The sequence below is a fragment of the Panicum hallii genome, chromosome 3 (assembly GCF_002211085.1).
Source record: "Panicum hallii strain FIL2 chromosome 3, PHallii_v3.1, whole genome shotgun sequence".
In the NCBI taxonomy this organism is placed as follows: domain Eukaryota; kingdom Viridiplantae; phylum Streptophyta; class Magnoliopsida; order Poales; family Poaceae; genus Panicum; species Panicum hallii.
In genome coordinates, this window is record NC_038044.1 from 4,407,185 (window position 1) to 4,423,911 (window position 16,727).

General features: G+C 45.1%; 4 protein-coding genes across 6 annotated transcripts; 3 read left to right on the plus strand and 1 right to left on the minus strand.

Annotated features, from left to right (window-relative positions):
• Positions 1–850: 850 nt before the first annotated feature.
• LOC112888028 (protein kish-like) lies at positions 851–4,272 on the minus strand. The gene is made up of 4 exons (XM_025954365.1): positions 4,119–4,272; positions 3,930–4,036; positions 3,185–3,219; positions 851–1,249 (listed from the first exon to the last, which is right to left on the minus strand). The coding sequence occupies exons 1-4, from the start codon at positions 4,119–4,121 to the stop codon at positions 1,182–1,184; spliced, it is 213 nt and encodes a 70-aa protein (XP_025810150.1). The 5' UTR covers positions 4,122–4,272; the 3' UTR covers positions 851–1,181.
• Positions 4,273–6,268: 1,996 nt separating this feature from the next.
• On the plus strand, positions 6,269–10,535 carry LOC112884339 (protein NLP3-like). 3 transcript variants are annotated; one of them, XM_025949718.1, is made up of 6 exons: positions 6,418–6,443; positions 7,277–7,315; positions 7,401–7,833; positions 7,978–8,025; positions 8,116–9,064; positions 9,258–10,535. In XM_025949718.1, the coding sequence occupies exons 3-6, from the start codon at positions 7,474–7,476 to the stop codon at positions 10,214–10,216; spliced, it is 2,316 nt and encodes a 771-aa protein (XP_025805503.1). In that variant the 5' UTR covers positions 6,418–6,443; positions 7,277–7,315; positions 7,401–7,473; the 3' UTR covers positions 10,217–10,535. The 3 variants fall into 3 exon arrangements, with proteins under 3 accessions (XP_025805501.1, XP_025805503.1, XP_025805502.1); XM_025949716.1 differs by having other exon boundaries at positions 6,269–6,443; positions 7,277–7,833; XM_025949717.1 differs by lacking the exon at positions 6,418–6,443 and having other exon boundaries at positions 7,281–7,315; positions 7,378–7,833.
• A 946-nt stretch (positions 10,536–11,481) lies between these two features.
• On the plus strand, positions 11,482–12,715 carry LOC112886299 (CASP-like protein 1C1). The gene is made up of 3 exons (XM_025952162.1): positions 11,482–11,754; positions 11,932–12,034; positions 12,171–12,715. Exons 1-3 carry the CDS (start codon positions 11,600–11,602, stop codon positions 12,399–12,401), a joined length of 489 nt encoding a protein of 162 aa, XP_025807947.1. The 5' UTR covers positions 11,482–11,599; the 3' UTR covers positions 12,402–12,715.
• A 941-nt stretch (positions 12,716–13,656) lies between these two features.
• Positions 13,657–15,839, plus strand: LOC112886298 (D-amino-acid transaminase, chloroplastic-like). Its single transcript, XM_025952161.1, has 5 exons — positions 13,657–14,021; positions 14,104–14,144; positions 14,406–14,578; positions 14,700–15,385; positions 15,500–15,839. Exons 1-5 carry the CDS (start codon positions 14,015–14,017, stop codon positions 15,589–15,591), a joined length of 999 nt encoding a protein of 332 aa, XP_025807946.1. The 5' UTR covers positions 13,657–14,014; the 3' UTR covers positions 15,592–15,839.
• Positions 15,840–16,727: the final 888 nt, after the last annotated feature.

Below are 16,727 nucleotides of genomic sequence, written 5' to 3' on the forward strand. Positions count from 1 at the left end.
TCTCTGTGCTGTCTGCTGTGTGCCTGATGACATGATGACAGAGTCCAGGGGTAGTTGCCCATCCATGGACATGGTGATGTTCCAGAAGAGAAGGTTGCTAAAGGCGTAGAAGATACTTGGAGTGCGGGCAACATCTTGTTCCGTTCCATATCGGCCCGTGCTGTTTTACTGGTAGCAACCTCATGTGGAGAAACATGGCCTGGATGGCATCAGATCTTGTGCGACACTCAATCTCAGCAGCTTTTTGTTTAATTTGTTGCAGGCATATATTAACATAGGAATATGTTGTCTTGGGGGCTCCAGATGTAGGATAGCGTGATTGCACGAGTGCTTGTTGGTTGTACAAATTGAAAGTTGGGAAGGTGATTGCTGGCCCCTTCGGTGTTTGAACAAGAAATGCACCCCTTGTCAGCTAGAACATGGGAAATTGGACAAGTAAAGCGGACACCATTTTTTTCACTAGTGAAAACGACCTACTATGCATATAACTGTGGCGGCTGTAAAATGGAGCCATCCATTTTTCCGACCGATCAAATGCATGCAAGTTCAGAAAAGGGATGAGGAGGATGGTTGAGTGGATGAGAGCAGTTGGTGGAATTTGCTCCAAGAAAACAAAGAAACAGAAATCTGGTCTATGACTGCTACGACTCATTTCTCGACCATATGACAATGATCTTTTAAGTGAATTTTAGTTATGTCAATGTCGGTTCTTTCGTGTTTTTACTTCCTCCGTTTCAAACACCTCGCACAAAGATCTGATGCAGATTACAGTTCAGTGTACTGAATTTTTGCCCAGATACCAATGCAGACAGAGACGTCAGACAAGGAACATTCAAACCGGATACAACTGTGACTTAGAAGAACAACTTACACTCATATATTTAAGTTTGTTGGGTACAATATTTGATTACCAGAACCAATCGAACTGCTCACCACAATAATCAAACACTAGATGGTACAATATATTTCACCTTCGTTCGGTTCCCTCATTCTGCATCCCCACTGCAGACATAAGATTGCCAGCTCTTACAAAGATCAGTGCTTGTCTCCATCCAAAGTAAAAATTGAAGCAAAATGCTTCAATAAAGACATGGGCTAAAATCAAATATTACAGTTCTTTCTACAGGTAAAACAATGTTCTGCATCCTAGACTAAAATTATGGAGATTTAACATTTTGGCCTTAGAAGAATAATGTGGATATTCCCATAGCCAAGCACCCGAATGATACCCAAGGGCTCAATCGCTCACCTGATAAACATAAACACGAGAAATAATCAATTCCAAATTATTAACGTATGAATTAATAAAAACTATTGCGCTACACAGTTTCTTATTCACTAACATAAACTCTGAATAATGCGTACCCTTGAATCGTTCCACAAAATGGATAAATACCAACCATGTGTGTGGAGCAACCAGCAACCAACACTTTGTGCTACCAAAAAAAGGTACTATCAACTGTCCTTTACTTTCTGTATTGGTGTGGACAGTCAAAAAGACATATGTTTGCTCGTTATTTTTTTATATTTATGACTTTTATTGGAGAAATACAAGTGCACTAAGAAAACTATGGTTACAAACTTTAAAATACATCTTCGCAGGATAAATCCAAATACTTTTTTTCGAAGAACGAATCCAAATACTTTTACATTTATCTAATTTAGATATTCTTAACTTAAGCTAAGATTATTAAAAGATATGCCTGGAGTCTATAGGATAAAATAAAATGATCCAAACATGTGTGTTTAGTCCAAAATAATAACAAAAATTGCTCAGCTAAATACTTTCAATGCCAGCACCAGCAACTCGGCACTAGCATTTCAAAATTTGATATATGGACAAATTATCAAAGAAATGAGTGACAGCTTCACCAACGAACTGACGATATATGAATATTTCAGCATCATTCCAGTGCCACACCTAAAATAAATATCAATGCTACAGACTAATATTCATTGGTAATGCTGGGCTCAAGACATTATTCTTATGTGCTCAGCGTCTCAGGGACTCCCATCCAATCTCAGGAGGAAGACTTGGCTATTATCGACAGTCTGCTACAGTGTGAGTGAAAAATTTTCCATGCCCTTATCTCGGGCTCCTGCTTATTGATAAAGAAGCCTTCTAAAGTGAAAACGCAACAGCTTGTCAAATAGTGGCTGATCACCTTGCCCAGTTGAAAGTCATCATTGTAATCCCATCCACGTACATTCGTTAGTGGGTCTTAAGGCTATTTGATAAACTAATAATGGGTTTCCTTTGGAAGGGACAAGACCAAGTCGATGGTGGTAAATGTCTGATTATTGGTCAAGGGTTTCTCGGCTTGATCTGCCGACCCTTGGTTGGGCTCTCCAATTACAAAGGTTACGGCCAGAAAGAAATAGAACCATCTAGACCTTGGGCTCGGCTACAAGTACAAGTGCATCAGAATGCCAAGGCATTATTTGCTATGGCTACAGTGATGCTCGTCGGCAACAGTTTTCACAGGCAAACTATACGAATCGGCACCACAACTAGATGCATTGGTTCCTAGCCGATCTATTTAGCCGCGGACTGTGAGACAAGTGCTGACTGACAGTCATTCAGTGCTGGACATCAAGATCACTTCATTGGTCAGCACTTTGGTTGAACATGTCCACATTTGGGACTGATGGGACAGTCCTACAGCAAGGTGAACCTGATAGCATGTTTGGAATTTTCAAGTTTCAGGAATTTACTGTAGCAAGTCAGTCAGCAGTGCCTTCTTCATTTAATCGATCAGACTTGCACTGTGGATGCAAATTTGGGGCACCCCTATGGCGGAGAATTCTGTGTGGTTCACTACAGCGGACAGGTTAGCCAAGCATGCCTTCCTCACCCAGCTTTCTGTCTGCTATGTAAGCAGGCCCAAGAAACCATCCAGCACTTATTAATATTTCCTTAAGGTGGTGGCACCATTCCCTCAAGAATGTTCACAAAAAGCATAGAAATGATTTGGAAGAACTATCAAGATAAATGAAATGCAAGAAAACACTGAACATGGGCAATTAAAAATATGAACTGCTACTAGGTACCAAATCTAGCAGCAATGCACTGAATATGCACTACTAGGGGTTATGTACTTATGTGGCAGGAAATGACCATCAGAATAATGAAAAGGAGCTTATTTTGTCTGTGTTTGAGCCAGAAGCAGGACAAGATGCATACCTATCCTGGCAGCTTTCCAAAAGAAACCACGGAATCTGTCATTCGAGATTATGGGGTTAAGTCAGAATAAAGAAAATAAAATAACTACAATTAACATTGTCAAGTTATAAATAAAATATGTTCGTTATCAAGTTATAGATAAAAATATGAATGTCAAGTTCACCAATTTTGACGAAAATGAGGCTGGCCTTATTCATAAGTGCGAATAAACAGATGTTGGCTCAATCTTTGTGCAGAAATTGGTGTTATGAAGATGGGGGAAATATACAAAATGAAACACTTGCACAGATCTACTACATTCAACTCATTCTGGCTCACCAAAAGGTAGTGCAAAATAGTATGATAACTTCTAGAACCTGTGCAGTCTGCAAGTACAAATATCCAAATACCTTAGGAGTACCATGAACCTCAGACCTCAATACCTCTGCTAGTATCAATCTAGGTCAAAATAAATTAGCTTCGCAGTCCTCTCATGGTAAGGTTCATCATTATGATAGGTTTCAACTAACTCTGAATCCCCATGGTTGGGCATCTGGCGGCGTATGCAGTTTGAAACTAGAATACCTAGATCAAAACCACAGCAACCACATGGTTTCACGCTGATTTTAACTGTCAAATTATTTGCCTTTACAACCATAAGAAGGAAAAAAACTACAATTGGGCCTACCTAACAAAGCGCACACGACAAAATTCCCCCCAAATTCTTTGCGATTCGGTAAGCTAGCGATGGAAGAAAGAAAATTACCCGGTGCGGTCGTTGAGGATGGCCGGGAACTGCATCTTGATGTAGGTGCAGGTGCAGATCACCAGCAGCACCACGGTCAGGAAGGAGTTGAAGTTGAACAGCGCCGACTTGCAAAATCAGACAAGGGAACGTGAGTTGGGTTGCGGGAGATCCATGGGAAGGGACGCGGAGCTCAGGATGGATCTTTACCATGGCGCTCGCCTCCCTCCTTCCCTGTCGCGGGGGTTACTACCGGCGAAGCGAGAGGAGACGATGGGGGAAGCAGGAATCTGGATCTACGGGCGAGAGATGGAATTGCGGGAAGCGCAAACGAACGCCAGCACTGGGACCGCGTGTCCGTGTCTACCCCCCAATTTTTTCAATAAAATGAAAAAGGGTAAGTTGCATGAAATTAAATTAAAATATTGCATAAAGCTACGATTCAGGCTATCAATCCCTTTAACAAATCCCTTCTTTTACTCCTCTTCGAGTTTATTTGATCCCGGACTCAAAAACTAGAAAAGTTTCACGATGAATATTTTAAACGGACAACTTTAACATCTGAAGTAATCTATATGTAGTTTGGTGCTAAGAAAGATACTATTAACTATATTAAATTAAAAGAAGATTAAGTAACCCCAACTATCGTAGTTGGACTACTTAACCCTTCAAACTATAAAACTGGATATTAACCCCCTGACTTTGAAAAAAAACGTGTACTTAGATACTGTCTAGTTTTGTACAGTGATTTTGGCCATGTGGTGTGAAAGAGTAGATTGTCGTCAGACATGTGACTTGTAAGTGAGAAACTCATCTCTTGCCTCTCTTCTTATGCTCCTGTTTCTCCCATGACTTGTGGACGGTAGTGCAGCTGGTGTAGGCTACCGCTGGAACGAGAGTGCAAATATGGTTTGGGGGAACTCTTGGGCGTGGCGAGGCGTATGCGCATGACCTTCAAGGCTCAACCTCTTGGGGTATGCGTTAGCGGATGATGATGAGAGACGCGAGTGGAGGAGGGCAAGAGAGATTGCCTCGGGAATGTGCTTGTGGGGCGCCTCCCCGCCCCGCTATGCAGGCTGCCGAGTCTCGCGGTGCTGGGGCTTACTGGCAACATTCGCATCGAGACAATTCCCATCATGGCCTTGGGGAGCTGGAGCTCATTGACCTAAGCAACGACGACTATAATGGCTCGCTCCTAGTGTATTTTAATGGAAGCTGGCTCCGGTTGCTGAACGCGTTGGTGGCGAAGGAAGAGGACCAACTGGAGGGAGGGGGTGGCCAGGCCCCATCCTTGCCGGCGTTGGTCACCGCGAGCTGGCGGATGAGCGCATGCATTGATGGTGAAGAAACATGAGCGGTGGGAGGGATGGAAACAACAAGAAGAGAGGAGAGATGAGCTTCTCACTTACGAGTGGATCCCACATGTTAGGCTTAGCGTTTTTATCCAGCCCAACATGCCACATGGCTAAAACCACAATGCAAAACCGGATAGGGGATAAGTACACTATTTTGCAAAGTTTAAGATTAACCATCCGGTTTTGTAATTTAAGAGCGAAGTAGTCCAACCACGATAGCTGGGGTTATATAGACTTCTTCCAATATTAAATTTGTTGAGATTTAAGGTACCTAGAGCCTTATGCCTTTTGCTACTTTTAGTCACTTGGATTTGGACCTTTGATGTCAAAATCTCCCGGATTTTGCATGAAGTTTATGGATGATGATCACCTTCTAAGATCAAGGTTGCTTCAACTTGATCTCGGTATTAACTTGCAGACGTCTTCTTCGGTGCTCCAATGTCTGCACCAAATTGATACTCCAATGCTTGCAGATGTATGTATTCACTTTTCTGGATGATGATGTGTGTATATGCAGTGCAGCCACCTTGTTATAGAACCATTATTTTGACCCACCAAGATATCCAAGGAATAACAAGATACATAGAGTGCCATGGAGGGTATTTGCATTATGTGGAAGTTCTAAAACAGAAGGTGACATGTCACAGTAATATGGGAGCCTTTTTTTTAGGGCCAGTAATATGGGAGCTTAATGATTCAGATATGACTGAATTTAGTGAGGATATAATTCCTTAAGTACGAGTGTACAACGTTTTCAGGTTACCAATGTCAAATTCACAGGAAAAAAAAAGGTTATGTGCTGAGTGGCAGAAGCACTAAGTACTGATTACAAGAGGACAAGGCTCTGAGCTCGCTCTAATACAAGCCTCGCCTCCCCCATTTGCACCTACTAGTACTAGCCTCCTCGTCTCCCTCGTCGTGCGGCGCCAAACCTTCTAGCCCGCAAGCCTCACGCTCGCCTCTCCATTGCAGCAACCGCCGCGGCGCCTGACCCGGCTGATGGAGTTCGACTTCGACTCCCCCGACGGCGGCGACGCCTGGCTGCTCGACGCCATGGCCACGTCGCTCCACTTCTCGGCCGCGTCTCCGCCGCTGTGGCCTTGCGGCGACCCGCACCATTCCTCCGTCGTGCCGCTGGACACGGCCGCCCCGCAGGACGACGCCCCGGGCGCGCGCTCCGGTGAGGTTCTCTCCACCATTGATTTCGCCGCCGTGCGGTACGGGCGATCCGGTCGAGGATCCTGTGTGATCGCGACCGCAAATCTGATGTCTAGATTCGGTTGCTCGTACGATATGCCGGCGATTAGCGCAAGAATCTTGCGACAGCGACGGCATCTTGCTGCGGCTTTGATTACCATTTTGCATTGGCCGGTTGGTGCCAAGAAGGCAGCTTTTTTTTTTCTTTTTGCCGTTGACTTGGCGTGGTGCGGTGTGCTCTGGTTGGCGTTCGGAGTTTTCTACGCGCTTGTGGTCAAAATGGTTGGTTGCTAACTGGACTCCACTACGAGGCGTCCAGGTCCAGCTCTTATTTTACAATGCCATCTGGACCATTAGCTGGTGGTATATTTGCATGGTGGGTTCTGACGGGATCTCCTTGTCTACGCTAGAATCGGCCTATCTGGGACAGTTATCAACTCAGAATCGCTTGTGCGCATGAACTTGACTATCTTTCCGGGTAGGGCCCTGTACTGGATTTTTCAGTATATTGAACATGAAAGGAATTTGATCAACCTGCTGTGTGCTGATAAAGAAAAATTGTGACGATATTTTCATCGCATTCGCATGGTTGTGTTTGCTTGACGCCTTGACTTAATACTAACTGGTAGAATGGATATTTGAAGTCATTTGCATCTGTGGCATGCCGTGTCCACCATAAGATGGACTATCGTCAGCAAGTGGTTATCTCTGTTACTATTGAAAATCTGACATTTGTGTAGCTGGCAGCAGCTATTACTCTTGTTGCAATTTTTACTATTTAGTATTGACAGTATTCAATTATCTTCTGCAATGTAGGGAAATCTGAAATAACCAAGAAAGGCGAACCTATCAATGGTAAATGCCAGGTTCATCTTTCCATGGTTGAAGATTATTCTGATAGCTCTTATTTCTTGAAGGAAAGGCTTACACTAGCTCTTAGGTACTTCAAGGAGTCTACCAATCAGCACTTGTTGGTTCAGGTTTGGGTGCCCATCAGGAAAGGGGATCGCTACATGCTAAGCACTTCAGGGCAGCCCTTTGTGCTTGACCAACGGAGTATCGGACTTTTTCAGTATAGGGCTGTGTCCATGATGTATATGTTCTCTGTGGATGGAGACAATGTCAAAGAATTGGGACTACCTGGGCGCGTATACAAGCAGAAGGTTCCTGAATGGACACCCAATGTGCAGTACTACAGCAGTACTGAGTACGCACGGCTTAACCATGCAATAAGCTACAACGTTCATGGTACTGTTGCCTTGCCTGTGTTTGATCCTTCCACGAAGTCATGTATCGCTGTTGTTGAACTTATAATGACATCAAAGAAAGTAAACTATGCAAGTGAGATTGGTAAAGTCAGCAAAGCTCTTGAGGTTAGCTCACTTTTCCTTCCATGACAACAAATTGCTAACTTGTAAACATGAAGATATAAGTGATATTGCTGAATTATGGCATAATTATTTTCCAAACTCTTTTTCTCTGCTGCATCTGGGTAATAAATTTTCCATTATCTGCAGGCTGTGAACCTTAAAAGCACTGAAGTTGTCGAACATCCATATGTCCAGGTAAAAATAGTTCAACAACTCCAATTTGACTAGTAATATTTCCTTGTTTTATTTTGAGTTCTAAACTTCTGTTTCTTTTCATATACTCAGATATTTAATGAAGGCCATCAAGCTACACTAGTAGAGATGTTGGAAGTCTTAACAGTAATTTGCGAAGAGCTCAAACTGCCCTTAGCTCAGACTTGGGTGCCTTGCAAATACCAAAACTTACTGGTACCTTGTGGTGTGAAGAAGAGTAACTTCAACATTCATGGAAGTTGTGCCCAAGAATTATGCATGTCAACTAGTGATGTTGTATTTCATGTCATCGATGCTCATATGTGGGGATTCCGAGATGCTTGTGTAGAGCACCACCTGCAGAAAGGACAAGGAGTTTCTGGAAAGGCATTCATCCTACGTAGGCCATGCTTTTCCAAAGATGTGACTAGATTCTCTAAAATGGAGTATCCCCTTGTGCACTATGCTCGCATGTTTGGATTAGCTGGTTGTTTTTCAGTATGCTTGCAAAGTGCTTATACTGGAAATGATGATTATGTACTGGAGTTTTTCCTGCCACCTGATTGCAGAGAAGATGATGAGCAAAAGGTTCTTTTGGAGTCCATCTTAACTCTGCTGAGACAGCATCTTCATAGTTTACATGTAGCCACTGATGAAGGCTCAAACGAAGAACTTCAAGTCGATGCTATTACGGTAATTGATAACAATGAAACAAAGGATGAATATGTACAACATCCGAACTTTGAAGGTGGCATTAATGCATCACATGAGAGCAATGCGCATGGAATTCATGAGTCTGACAGACAGAAAAGAATAGCTTCATCAGAATATGAAATGTGTCTATCACCGGAAAATAGCACCAAATGCAATGGCAAATTGTTTGTTGGACCAAACGGTGGTTGTACCTCAGATTCTTTGTTGCCTGACAACAATAGCAAACATCATGGAAGGAGACGAGGAAAAGCAGAAAAAACATTCAGTTTGGAAGTTATTCAACATTATTTTACTGGAAGCTTGAAGAATGCAGCAAAAAGTCTTGGAGGTATGTATAATTTGAATTTCTGCAATCTTTTGAGAGATTGACTGCCAGATTTGCTACATGCCTGCATGAAAAAAAATATAAATTTACATATTGTTTATACATTCTGTACCTCATGTATTGAGATTGTGAATTTCGGCATATTTTGTTAGCTTGTAAGTCTGAATATTATTTTTTTTTTTTTGCTTTTTCACAGTATGTCCTACAACGATGAAGCGCATCTGCAGGCAACACGGGATTTCCCGTTGGCCATCTCGGCAAATCAGTAAGGTTAACCGTTCTATTTCAAAATTAAAGAAGGTGATTGAATCTGTTGAAGGGTCGGAGAGTGCATTTACTCTCACATCTATCACGGGTCCTCTCCCCGTTCCTTTCAGTCCGTCCAATCCTATCAATGTAAAGAATGGAAGGCAAACCGAGGTTACTGACCTTTCCATTCCTTCTGTTCAAGAAAACAGAGGTTCGTCCTCTCAGATTAAGTTATTACAAAATGATGATCGCCTAGGCATGCTCATTCCTCAGCGAAGCTTTCTGGCTAATATCAGCAGACAGATCGAACAGGAGAAAGCTTTGAACTTGAGAAGTTCGTCCGGAGAACCTAGCACTAATTCAGGGACATCAGAAGACTCCTGCCTTGGTAGCCCTGCAAACAGGACATTTGTTTCAACACTCATGGAACAACAACAAAACATGGGCAAACCAGATAGGTTCACAAAAGGGCCATTTCAAACACAGGACCTTCTGCTTCCGGGGCTATTTGTTAATGGTTCAGGAAGCTCCAAAAATTGCAAGAGCCACATCACAGCTGCAGTTAATGAACCTGCTGTAGTCCCTCTGGGCAGTCTCATGTCTGTACATAATTCAGGGATAGTAACAGTGAAGGCACGCTACAAGGAAGACCTTTTAAGATTTCGGTTCCCGTGTTCTGCAAGCATTATTGATTTGAAAGATGAAGTGGCAAAACGGATACAGATTGATGTTGGTGTTTTTGATATCAAGTATCTTGATGATGATCATGAATGGGTGAAGTTGACATGTGATGCTGACTTGGAAGAGTGCGTGGAGATCTCCCGGCTTTCTGGTAGCAACGTTTTGAGGCTGTTGGTCACTGACATTGCTCCGATCCTTGGGAGTTCTTGTGGGAGCACTGGATGATTTTTAAAAGTTTATGAATTAGCATAGTATAATGCAGTGGTCTAATATAGTTTATATTCAGGCTAGCTGCTTCAGTTCTTGGCTACATCACTATTTTCTTTCCTTTTACAGGTATTTCTCATTTTGTGTAGGGAAAGCAAGGATACAAATCATTTTCTATGAGGTAGTATGTAGAAAGATAAGGTTGGTGTAGCATAAATCTAATTGATGTTTAGACTTTCCTGGATGATTGTATGGTATACGGTTGATACCAGCCAAACAAAATCCTGAAAATATTATTGCTGGAATGCTTATATAACTTTGAAATAGTTGTGTTGCATATTGGGAGACTTATTTCGGTGCTGATTTTTCAAGTTTGTTTTAAATTCTAGCTAGCTCATTGTTCAGTTTTTTCTTCATTCAACAATATACAATTTTGTTTCAGTTCCCCATGGAACTATGAAATATTAGTATTTTGGTTCACAAACAAGCGCATATTTTTTAAAAGGAAACAGGCCTAGCCCTAGCCCAGAGTAAAACATTAAATCTATACTCTTAAAAAAGTTCTGACACCTATTGACGAACATATTGGATTTCATGGAATGGCGCTAGCAAAAATCAGCCGCACAGATGGCTAAAATTCAATGGCTGGACACCAGTGATCAGAAGCCATCTTAGCGCGGGTGACGGTCAGAAAAAGCTGGTGATCACAAAGAGTAGCACTCCCTCTAATTCCAAAAGTAGGTCGTTTAGGACATGGACATGGTCTTCTATTCACTTTGGAATCGGACGGAGAGGCAAACAGGAGAAGTTTCTCGCTGTAGAGTGCTACTACACAAGAGATACCAGCAGACGTCTCCTTCAGTGTCCCGATGAGAAACTTTTTCGTGGCTACCTTTGTTTTGCCCAAAAGAAAACCAGTAGCTCGTTAGTCCCTTTCGTTCCAACAGCCTAGGCACAACTGCATTCAGATGGGAAGAAACAAGCTCTCCACGAATGAAACCACAGGATCGTAGAATTCGTTTGCATCATAACTACTGACAACAAAACTGCAGCAGGTCCTAGAATTCTTCTCACGTTGCCCAACTGTCATGGCACCAAGACGTTGACACCTGCGACACAAGGAGGGCAAATGCAGCATGGGCAGCACAACGCACAAGATAAGGCAAGGTCGCTTACCGGCAAGACCTGCTCCAGATCAGAGGTTTCCTGCTGCTCCTGACTTCCACGCAGCTGAACCACCAAAACTACTGGAAGCAACCGGTGCAGCTATTTAACCTCGCCACACAAAATCTTCTTGGGGGCTCCCGTTATTAGCAGTAATTGTCACTTTGGAGAACACCTACAGTTATAGCAGACACTCACTCTAGCATACTCCAGAGTTCAGAGGAGGAGCTAGCAGAAATGGCGAAGCTGCACCGGCTCATCTCCGTCGTGCTCCGGCTCGCCGCGGCGGGGGCCGCGGCGGCGGCGGCGATAATCATGGTGACCAGCCATGAGACCACCAGCTTCTTCGGAATAGAGATGGAGGCCAAGTACTCCTACACTCCATCGTTCGTGTGAGTAAATCTCACTCTTCTTATTACTCTGAATGAACTTGCTAATGGAACGAGCATCTTTTATTTACCAGTGAATTCTACTGCTGCTGAAGTGATTTAGCTACAGAGAAGAGAGATCGATCGATCGATCGATATTTTTTGCTCATGAATCATGACAATGTGTTCGATCACACGCAGATTCTTCGTGGTGGCATTCGCCGTGGCTTTCGCCTACAGCCTGCTCGTCCTCCTCGTGCGGCCGGGGAGCACCGCCTCCAGACTGGTGCTCCTGAGCGACGTGGTAAGCAAGCAGCGCAGACCTTAATTACTTCTAGTGTCAGCTCCTCCAACTCATGCAGTTGCATTGTCATCCTCATTCGATTCCGGCGGTTGTCCATGAACGAATTCGAATGGATGGATGGATGAAACGCGTGCAGATCGTCGGGATGCTTCTCGTCGGCGCGGTGGCGGCCGCCGGCGCGATATCGGACATCGGGAGGAACGGCAACACGCACGCCGGGTGGCTGCCTATCTGCGGGCAGGTGCGGGCCTACTGCGGCCACGTGATGGGGGCGCTGATCGCCGGCTTCGTCTCGCTCGTCGTCTACTTCCTCATCATCATGTACTCCCTCCACGCCGTCGCGGAGCCCCTGTGCTCCTGCCATTAGAAGCCATCCCATGCATCCTTGTGTCGTCGTCTCCAGATCGACCTGCCCACCAGTTATGAACTTACGATGCGTTGTCCGTTTCTTATAAGCCCTATAGTAATTTTGTGTAGGCACTGTCAGAGACCTGCTCTGGTCATCTCCATTTCGTATGTGATCGTTCGTTCCCCATTTCTCGTAGTATATATATTCAGGCATTCGCTGGGACAAAAGTCTTCTCCTTTATCATGATGAGTTTGCATTGGAAAGTTGAAGAGAAAATGTTCCAACTTCCAAGATGTTTTCAGGGGACTGATCCGCTGTTGTTGTGATGCTGTTACTGTTGGGATTTTGGAAAAGTTAGTTTTTTTTTCTTTGACTGTTTCATGGTTGATGCCGACATGTCATACATAGGGTTAGTGTTGAGTCAAGGATTAGGTAATCAGAATCTGCTTACTCACAGTACGTGTTCAGTTGAGTCAAGGATTATTTGGTGCCACGAGCCCGGCCACGACACTGAGCTGGTCAACGCCGATCACAAGCTTTGAGGCAGTTTGGTGAGCTACCTTATATCTACTTTCACCTAAACAATATCTTAATGTAAAAGGAAGTCGATTTTTTTTCATAATAACAGGTAATCACTAAACCACAAGTGTGCATTTTACACATGTTCTGCCTGGAGTAATTTTCGAGTTTTGGTAACACCATGTAAACAAATGTCCAAATCTAATGTCTAACCCAAAAGGTGCAGGCAAATTTTGCCATGGGCCATCAGTGCTCTTATGGGCGAGAGATGCAGCCCGACTGACTTGGCCTACTACTTATACGTCATGAGCCCAATAAGAAGCGGACCATTACTCATATAGCCAGCACACTAAATTAAATAGCCAGCATAAGCTTTTGTTCATAATTTTGTCGTACAGAATTTGAAATAAGTCTATTGGTTTGTCTACTTGACCATCCACATGTAAAATCAGACATTATATCCTAAACTATTTAAAACCTTCTAAATGACTTTCTATGGTGATTTTTTTATAAAGAAAAAGTAGCCGGGAGCACTGGCATATTATGTGAGAGAGAGGTTTGGCGTCCGCTGACCAAACTCAACGCAGACGATGCTGCCCGAGTAGTCTCGGGACACGCCGTACCGAGGCACTCACCTCTCCACGCGCACCATACTGAGGCACCGTGTCAGAAAACAGAGAATGGATCAGAGCCAGAAGAGCGGCTCGGTGTCGAAGCTGTGGCGGCCGGAAGTAAAAGAAAACAAGGAGGGCTGGTCCAAATCCAGAAAACAGCTCGGGATGTGCTGCCGTGCCCACGGCGCGCTGCCACCCGTAGGTCACCGCATTTCTTCACAATAGAAAAACTAGCGCCGGCTGGAACCATCAGCATCAGCGGCGGGAGTCGCATCTCGTTTCTCTTTCAGCTCTCCCTCGGATGAACTCCGCCGCCGTATCCTCTCCCTTCAACTTCAACCCCTGGATTCTGACTCTGATCGGAGCTCACAAAACCAAAGCTGGACTCTGATCGGAGCTCACAAAACCAAAGCTGGACTCTGCTCTGTTTCTCACGCAGACGCAGCGGTAGTTCCTCCATCCCCTTGCCTTCGTGGTGGGCTGTGGACAGTGGACAGGATGCAAGGTTAGCATCTTCGTATCATGGCTTCCTCACGAGAATCGGATCCTGGATTAGACGTCCCTGCTTATGCTCTTCATGGTTTCAGGGGAGGATCGCCAGGTGCCGGTGTACGCGTCGGGCATCCAGGTGAGCCTTGACTCTCCTCATCTTCTTGTTCCGGTGTTGGTGGATTACTTTACTTGTGTTTTGAAGATGATCACCAAGATTCCTGTAAAATTGATTGACAAGTTATGCTGAAATTATTTGGGATTTTTGGGTGGTGCCAATAATTCATACGATACAGTTGTTTCGGGGGGGAAGTCATAACATACAGTAACATGAACTGCCTAGGCTGAAAGCCTGAAGCAACATGTAATATTCTGAACTTGTCACTCTGAATATATCCAGGTACTCGAAAAGCTTCAAGAGAAATGGGAATCCACCCAGCGACGGTACCCAGCAATGTACTCCAGTGTCGTTGGTGGCATCATCCTTGATCCATCCATGATGGTGATCCCCATCGACGACCACATGGTCCACCGAGGCCATGGCGTCTTCGACACCGCCACCATATTTGATGGGTTCAGTATCGTCACCCTCACAGTTTTCTTTCCTACTTCTGGCTCTGACGATACGGTGGTATAGGGCAGCGTGTACACTGTCTGAAACTCTGAATATTTGTGATGTTGGCTCTCTGAGCAGATGCTTGTACGAGCTGGATTCACACCTGGACCGGCTGCTAGCATCTGCATCCAAAGCAAAGATAGACCCACCATTCCCGCGCGAGACGATGCGAGGAATTCTGATCCAGATGACCGCAGCCTCCGGATGCAAGGACGGCTCGATCAAGTACTGGCTGAGCGCCGGCCCCGGCGACTTCCTGCTTTCCCCGACGGGCTGCACGGGACCCGCGTTCTACGCCGTCGCCATCGCCGCCTCCGCCGCAACTCGCCGCTCTCAGCAGAACGATGGCGTCAGGGCGATCACCACCACCGTGCCGATGAAGCACCCGTTCTTCGCGGGGATCAAGAGCGTCAACTACCTCCCGAACGCGCTGGCGCTGGTGGAGGCGGAGGCGCGGGGCGCGTACGCGCCGGTCTGGGTCGACGAGGACGGGTGCGTCGCGGAGGGGCCCACGATGAACGTCGCGTTCGTGACGGCGGACGGGGACCTGGTGCTGCCGGCGTTCGAGAAGGTCCTCAGTGGGTGCACGGCCAAGCGGCTGCTCGCGCTTGCGCCGAGGCTGGTCGAGGCCGGGCTTCTCAGGAGTGCCGGAGACGCGAGGATCTCTGCCGACGAGGCCAGGCGGTGCGCCGAGATGATGTTCGTCGGGAGCGGGCTGCCGGTGCTGCCGGTCGTCGAGTGGGACGGCCAGCAAGTTGGGGATGGTAATTTTTTTGCAGTTCAGAATTACAGTGTCTGCTAGAATGAAATTGCAGCCCGATATTGGTAGATCAAAGATGCGATTCGAGATGAATTTTTTTTTTTGTTTCATGATGCAGGGCGAGTTGGGAAGGTCAGTCTTGCCCTGTCTGAATTGCTCCGGGATGACATGAAGTCTGGTCCAGATAGGATTCCCGTTCCTTACAGTTAACGAGAGACTAGGATTGCTCTGCACCAAAGAAAGAACAGACATCAGGGATCGATGCTAATTTTGTGCTTTAACAAGTACAAACAAGGCTGTTCTATACTTTTACTTTCGAGGTCCCTGATTTCTTGAAGGACAAAAAGGGCACTCTTTTTTACACTCTGGAACTGAATGAGGTTGATGCTTCTGCAGAAGAGCAGAGCAGTCAGAACAGTTGTTGTTTTCTTAATCTGTAAATTGATCTCTGTTTCTCTCGTCCACAACTCCACATCCAAAACAAAAAAAAAAAGACTCCTGAAAAATTTGTAGCTGAGGACTAATTAGGCGACATGATAAAGTTTCAGAACATCTGCAGTCGACATGAATATTCGTCACCCTATGCTCGATTTCTTCCCCTCTCCTAATTTACACTCCTGTCTAATTCCTCACCCTCTGTATCCGCAAGCACGACATGTTCCTCCATGTGCAGCGGACCTATCCAAGCCGTGAGATTTACTCGCAGTGGACAAGGGGATCCGTGAGATTTTTTACTCGCAGTGAACAAGTAGGAGCGCCTCCATGAACTGTTCGTACACTGCTGCTATCTTGGCGCTGAAGCAAGACACCAAGACAACAAATTTGTCCTCTGTCGAGTACGAGCTGGTTAATGTGGTGGCCGAAGAACTGCTCCCACCATCGATTCGCTTGCTTCCTGAAGATGTTCAGAATTCAGAAAATTCTTATCAGATGCCTTCGTTCGTTTTATCCGCGTGCGTTTGGTTCCGATGGATCGACCGGAAAACTGCGGCACAGCTGCAGTCTGATCTGACTTTCGCGGTGTAGCCATCGATAGTACTCCAGTACTTTGGTTGGGGAACATTTCCCAGGCATGCAGGCATCACTCAAGCTGCCAGTGTTGGTGGTGTCATCCCTTGCACGCTACGGTTTTGCGCATCGCTGTAACCGAGGAACGTCTTCGATTTCCACAGTACGAAATCTCAAGCCTTGATTCCATGTTTTTTCTTTAGAAAAACAGTTTCGCTTGAGGACAAGTCTTGTGACCGGAGGAAGTAGGGATGTAAACGGATCGAATACGGACGGATATCACTGATATTTTATTTGTTTTCATATTTTCTATCGGATTCGGATTCGAACACGGATGT

Excerpts from the sequence above, each read along its gene's own strand:
- LOC112888028 (XM_025954365.1), bottom strand. Across the intron at positions 3,220-3,929 it reads ATCCTCAACGACCGCACCGG|ATTCCGTGGTTTCTTTTGGA; the intron begins GTAATTTTCTTT and ends CTCGAATGACAG. Across the intron at positions 1,250-3,184 it reads TTGGAAAGCTGCCAGGATAG|GTGAGCGATTGAGCCCTTGG; the intron begins GTATGCATCTTG and ends TATGTTTATCAG.
- LOC112884339 (XM_025949716.1), top strand. The coding sequence starts at position 6,317 with ATGGCCACGTCGCTCCACTTCTCGGCCGCGTCTCCGCCGCTGTGGCCT. Across the intron at positions 6,444-7,276 it reads CGCCCCGGGCGCGCGCTCCG|GGAAATCTGAAATAACCAAG; the intron begins GTGAGGTTCTCT and ends TCTGCAATGTAG. Across the intron at positions 8,026-8,115 it reads TCGAACATCCATATGTCCAG|ATATTTAATGAAGGCCATCA; the intron begins GTAAAAATAGTT and ends TCATATACTCAG.
- LOC112886299 (XM_025952162.1), top strand. The coding sequence starts at position 11,600 with ATGGCGAAGCTGCACCGGCTCATCTCCGTCGTGCTCCGGCTCGCCGCG. Across the intron at positions 11,755-11,931 it reads TCCTACACTCCATCGTTCGT|ATTCTTCGTGGTGGCATTCG; the intron begins GTGAGTAAATCT and ends GATCACACGCAG. Across the intron at positions 12,035-12,170 it reads TGGTGCTCCTGAGCGACGTG|ATCGTCGGGATGCTTCTCGT; the intron begins GTAAGCAAGCAG and ends AAACGCGTGCAG.
- LOC112886298 (XM_025952161.1), top strand. Across the intron at positions 14,579-14,699 it reads ACCGCCACCATATTTGATGG|ATGCTTGTACGAGCTGGATT; the intron begins GTTCAGTATCGT and ends CTCTCTGAGCAG. Across the intron at positions 15,386-15,499 it reads CGGCCAGCAAGTTGGGGATG|GGCGAGTTGGGAAGGTCAGT; the intron begins GTAATTTTTTTG and ends TTCATGATGCAG.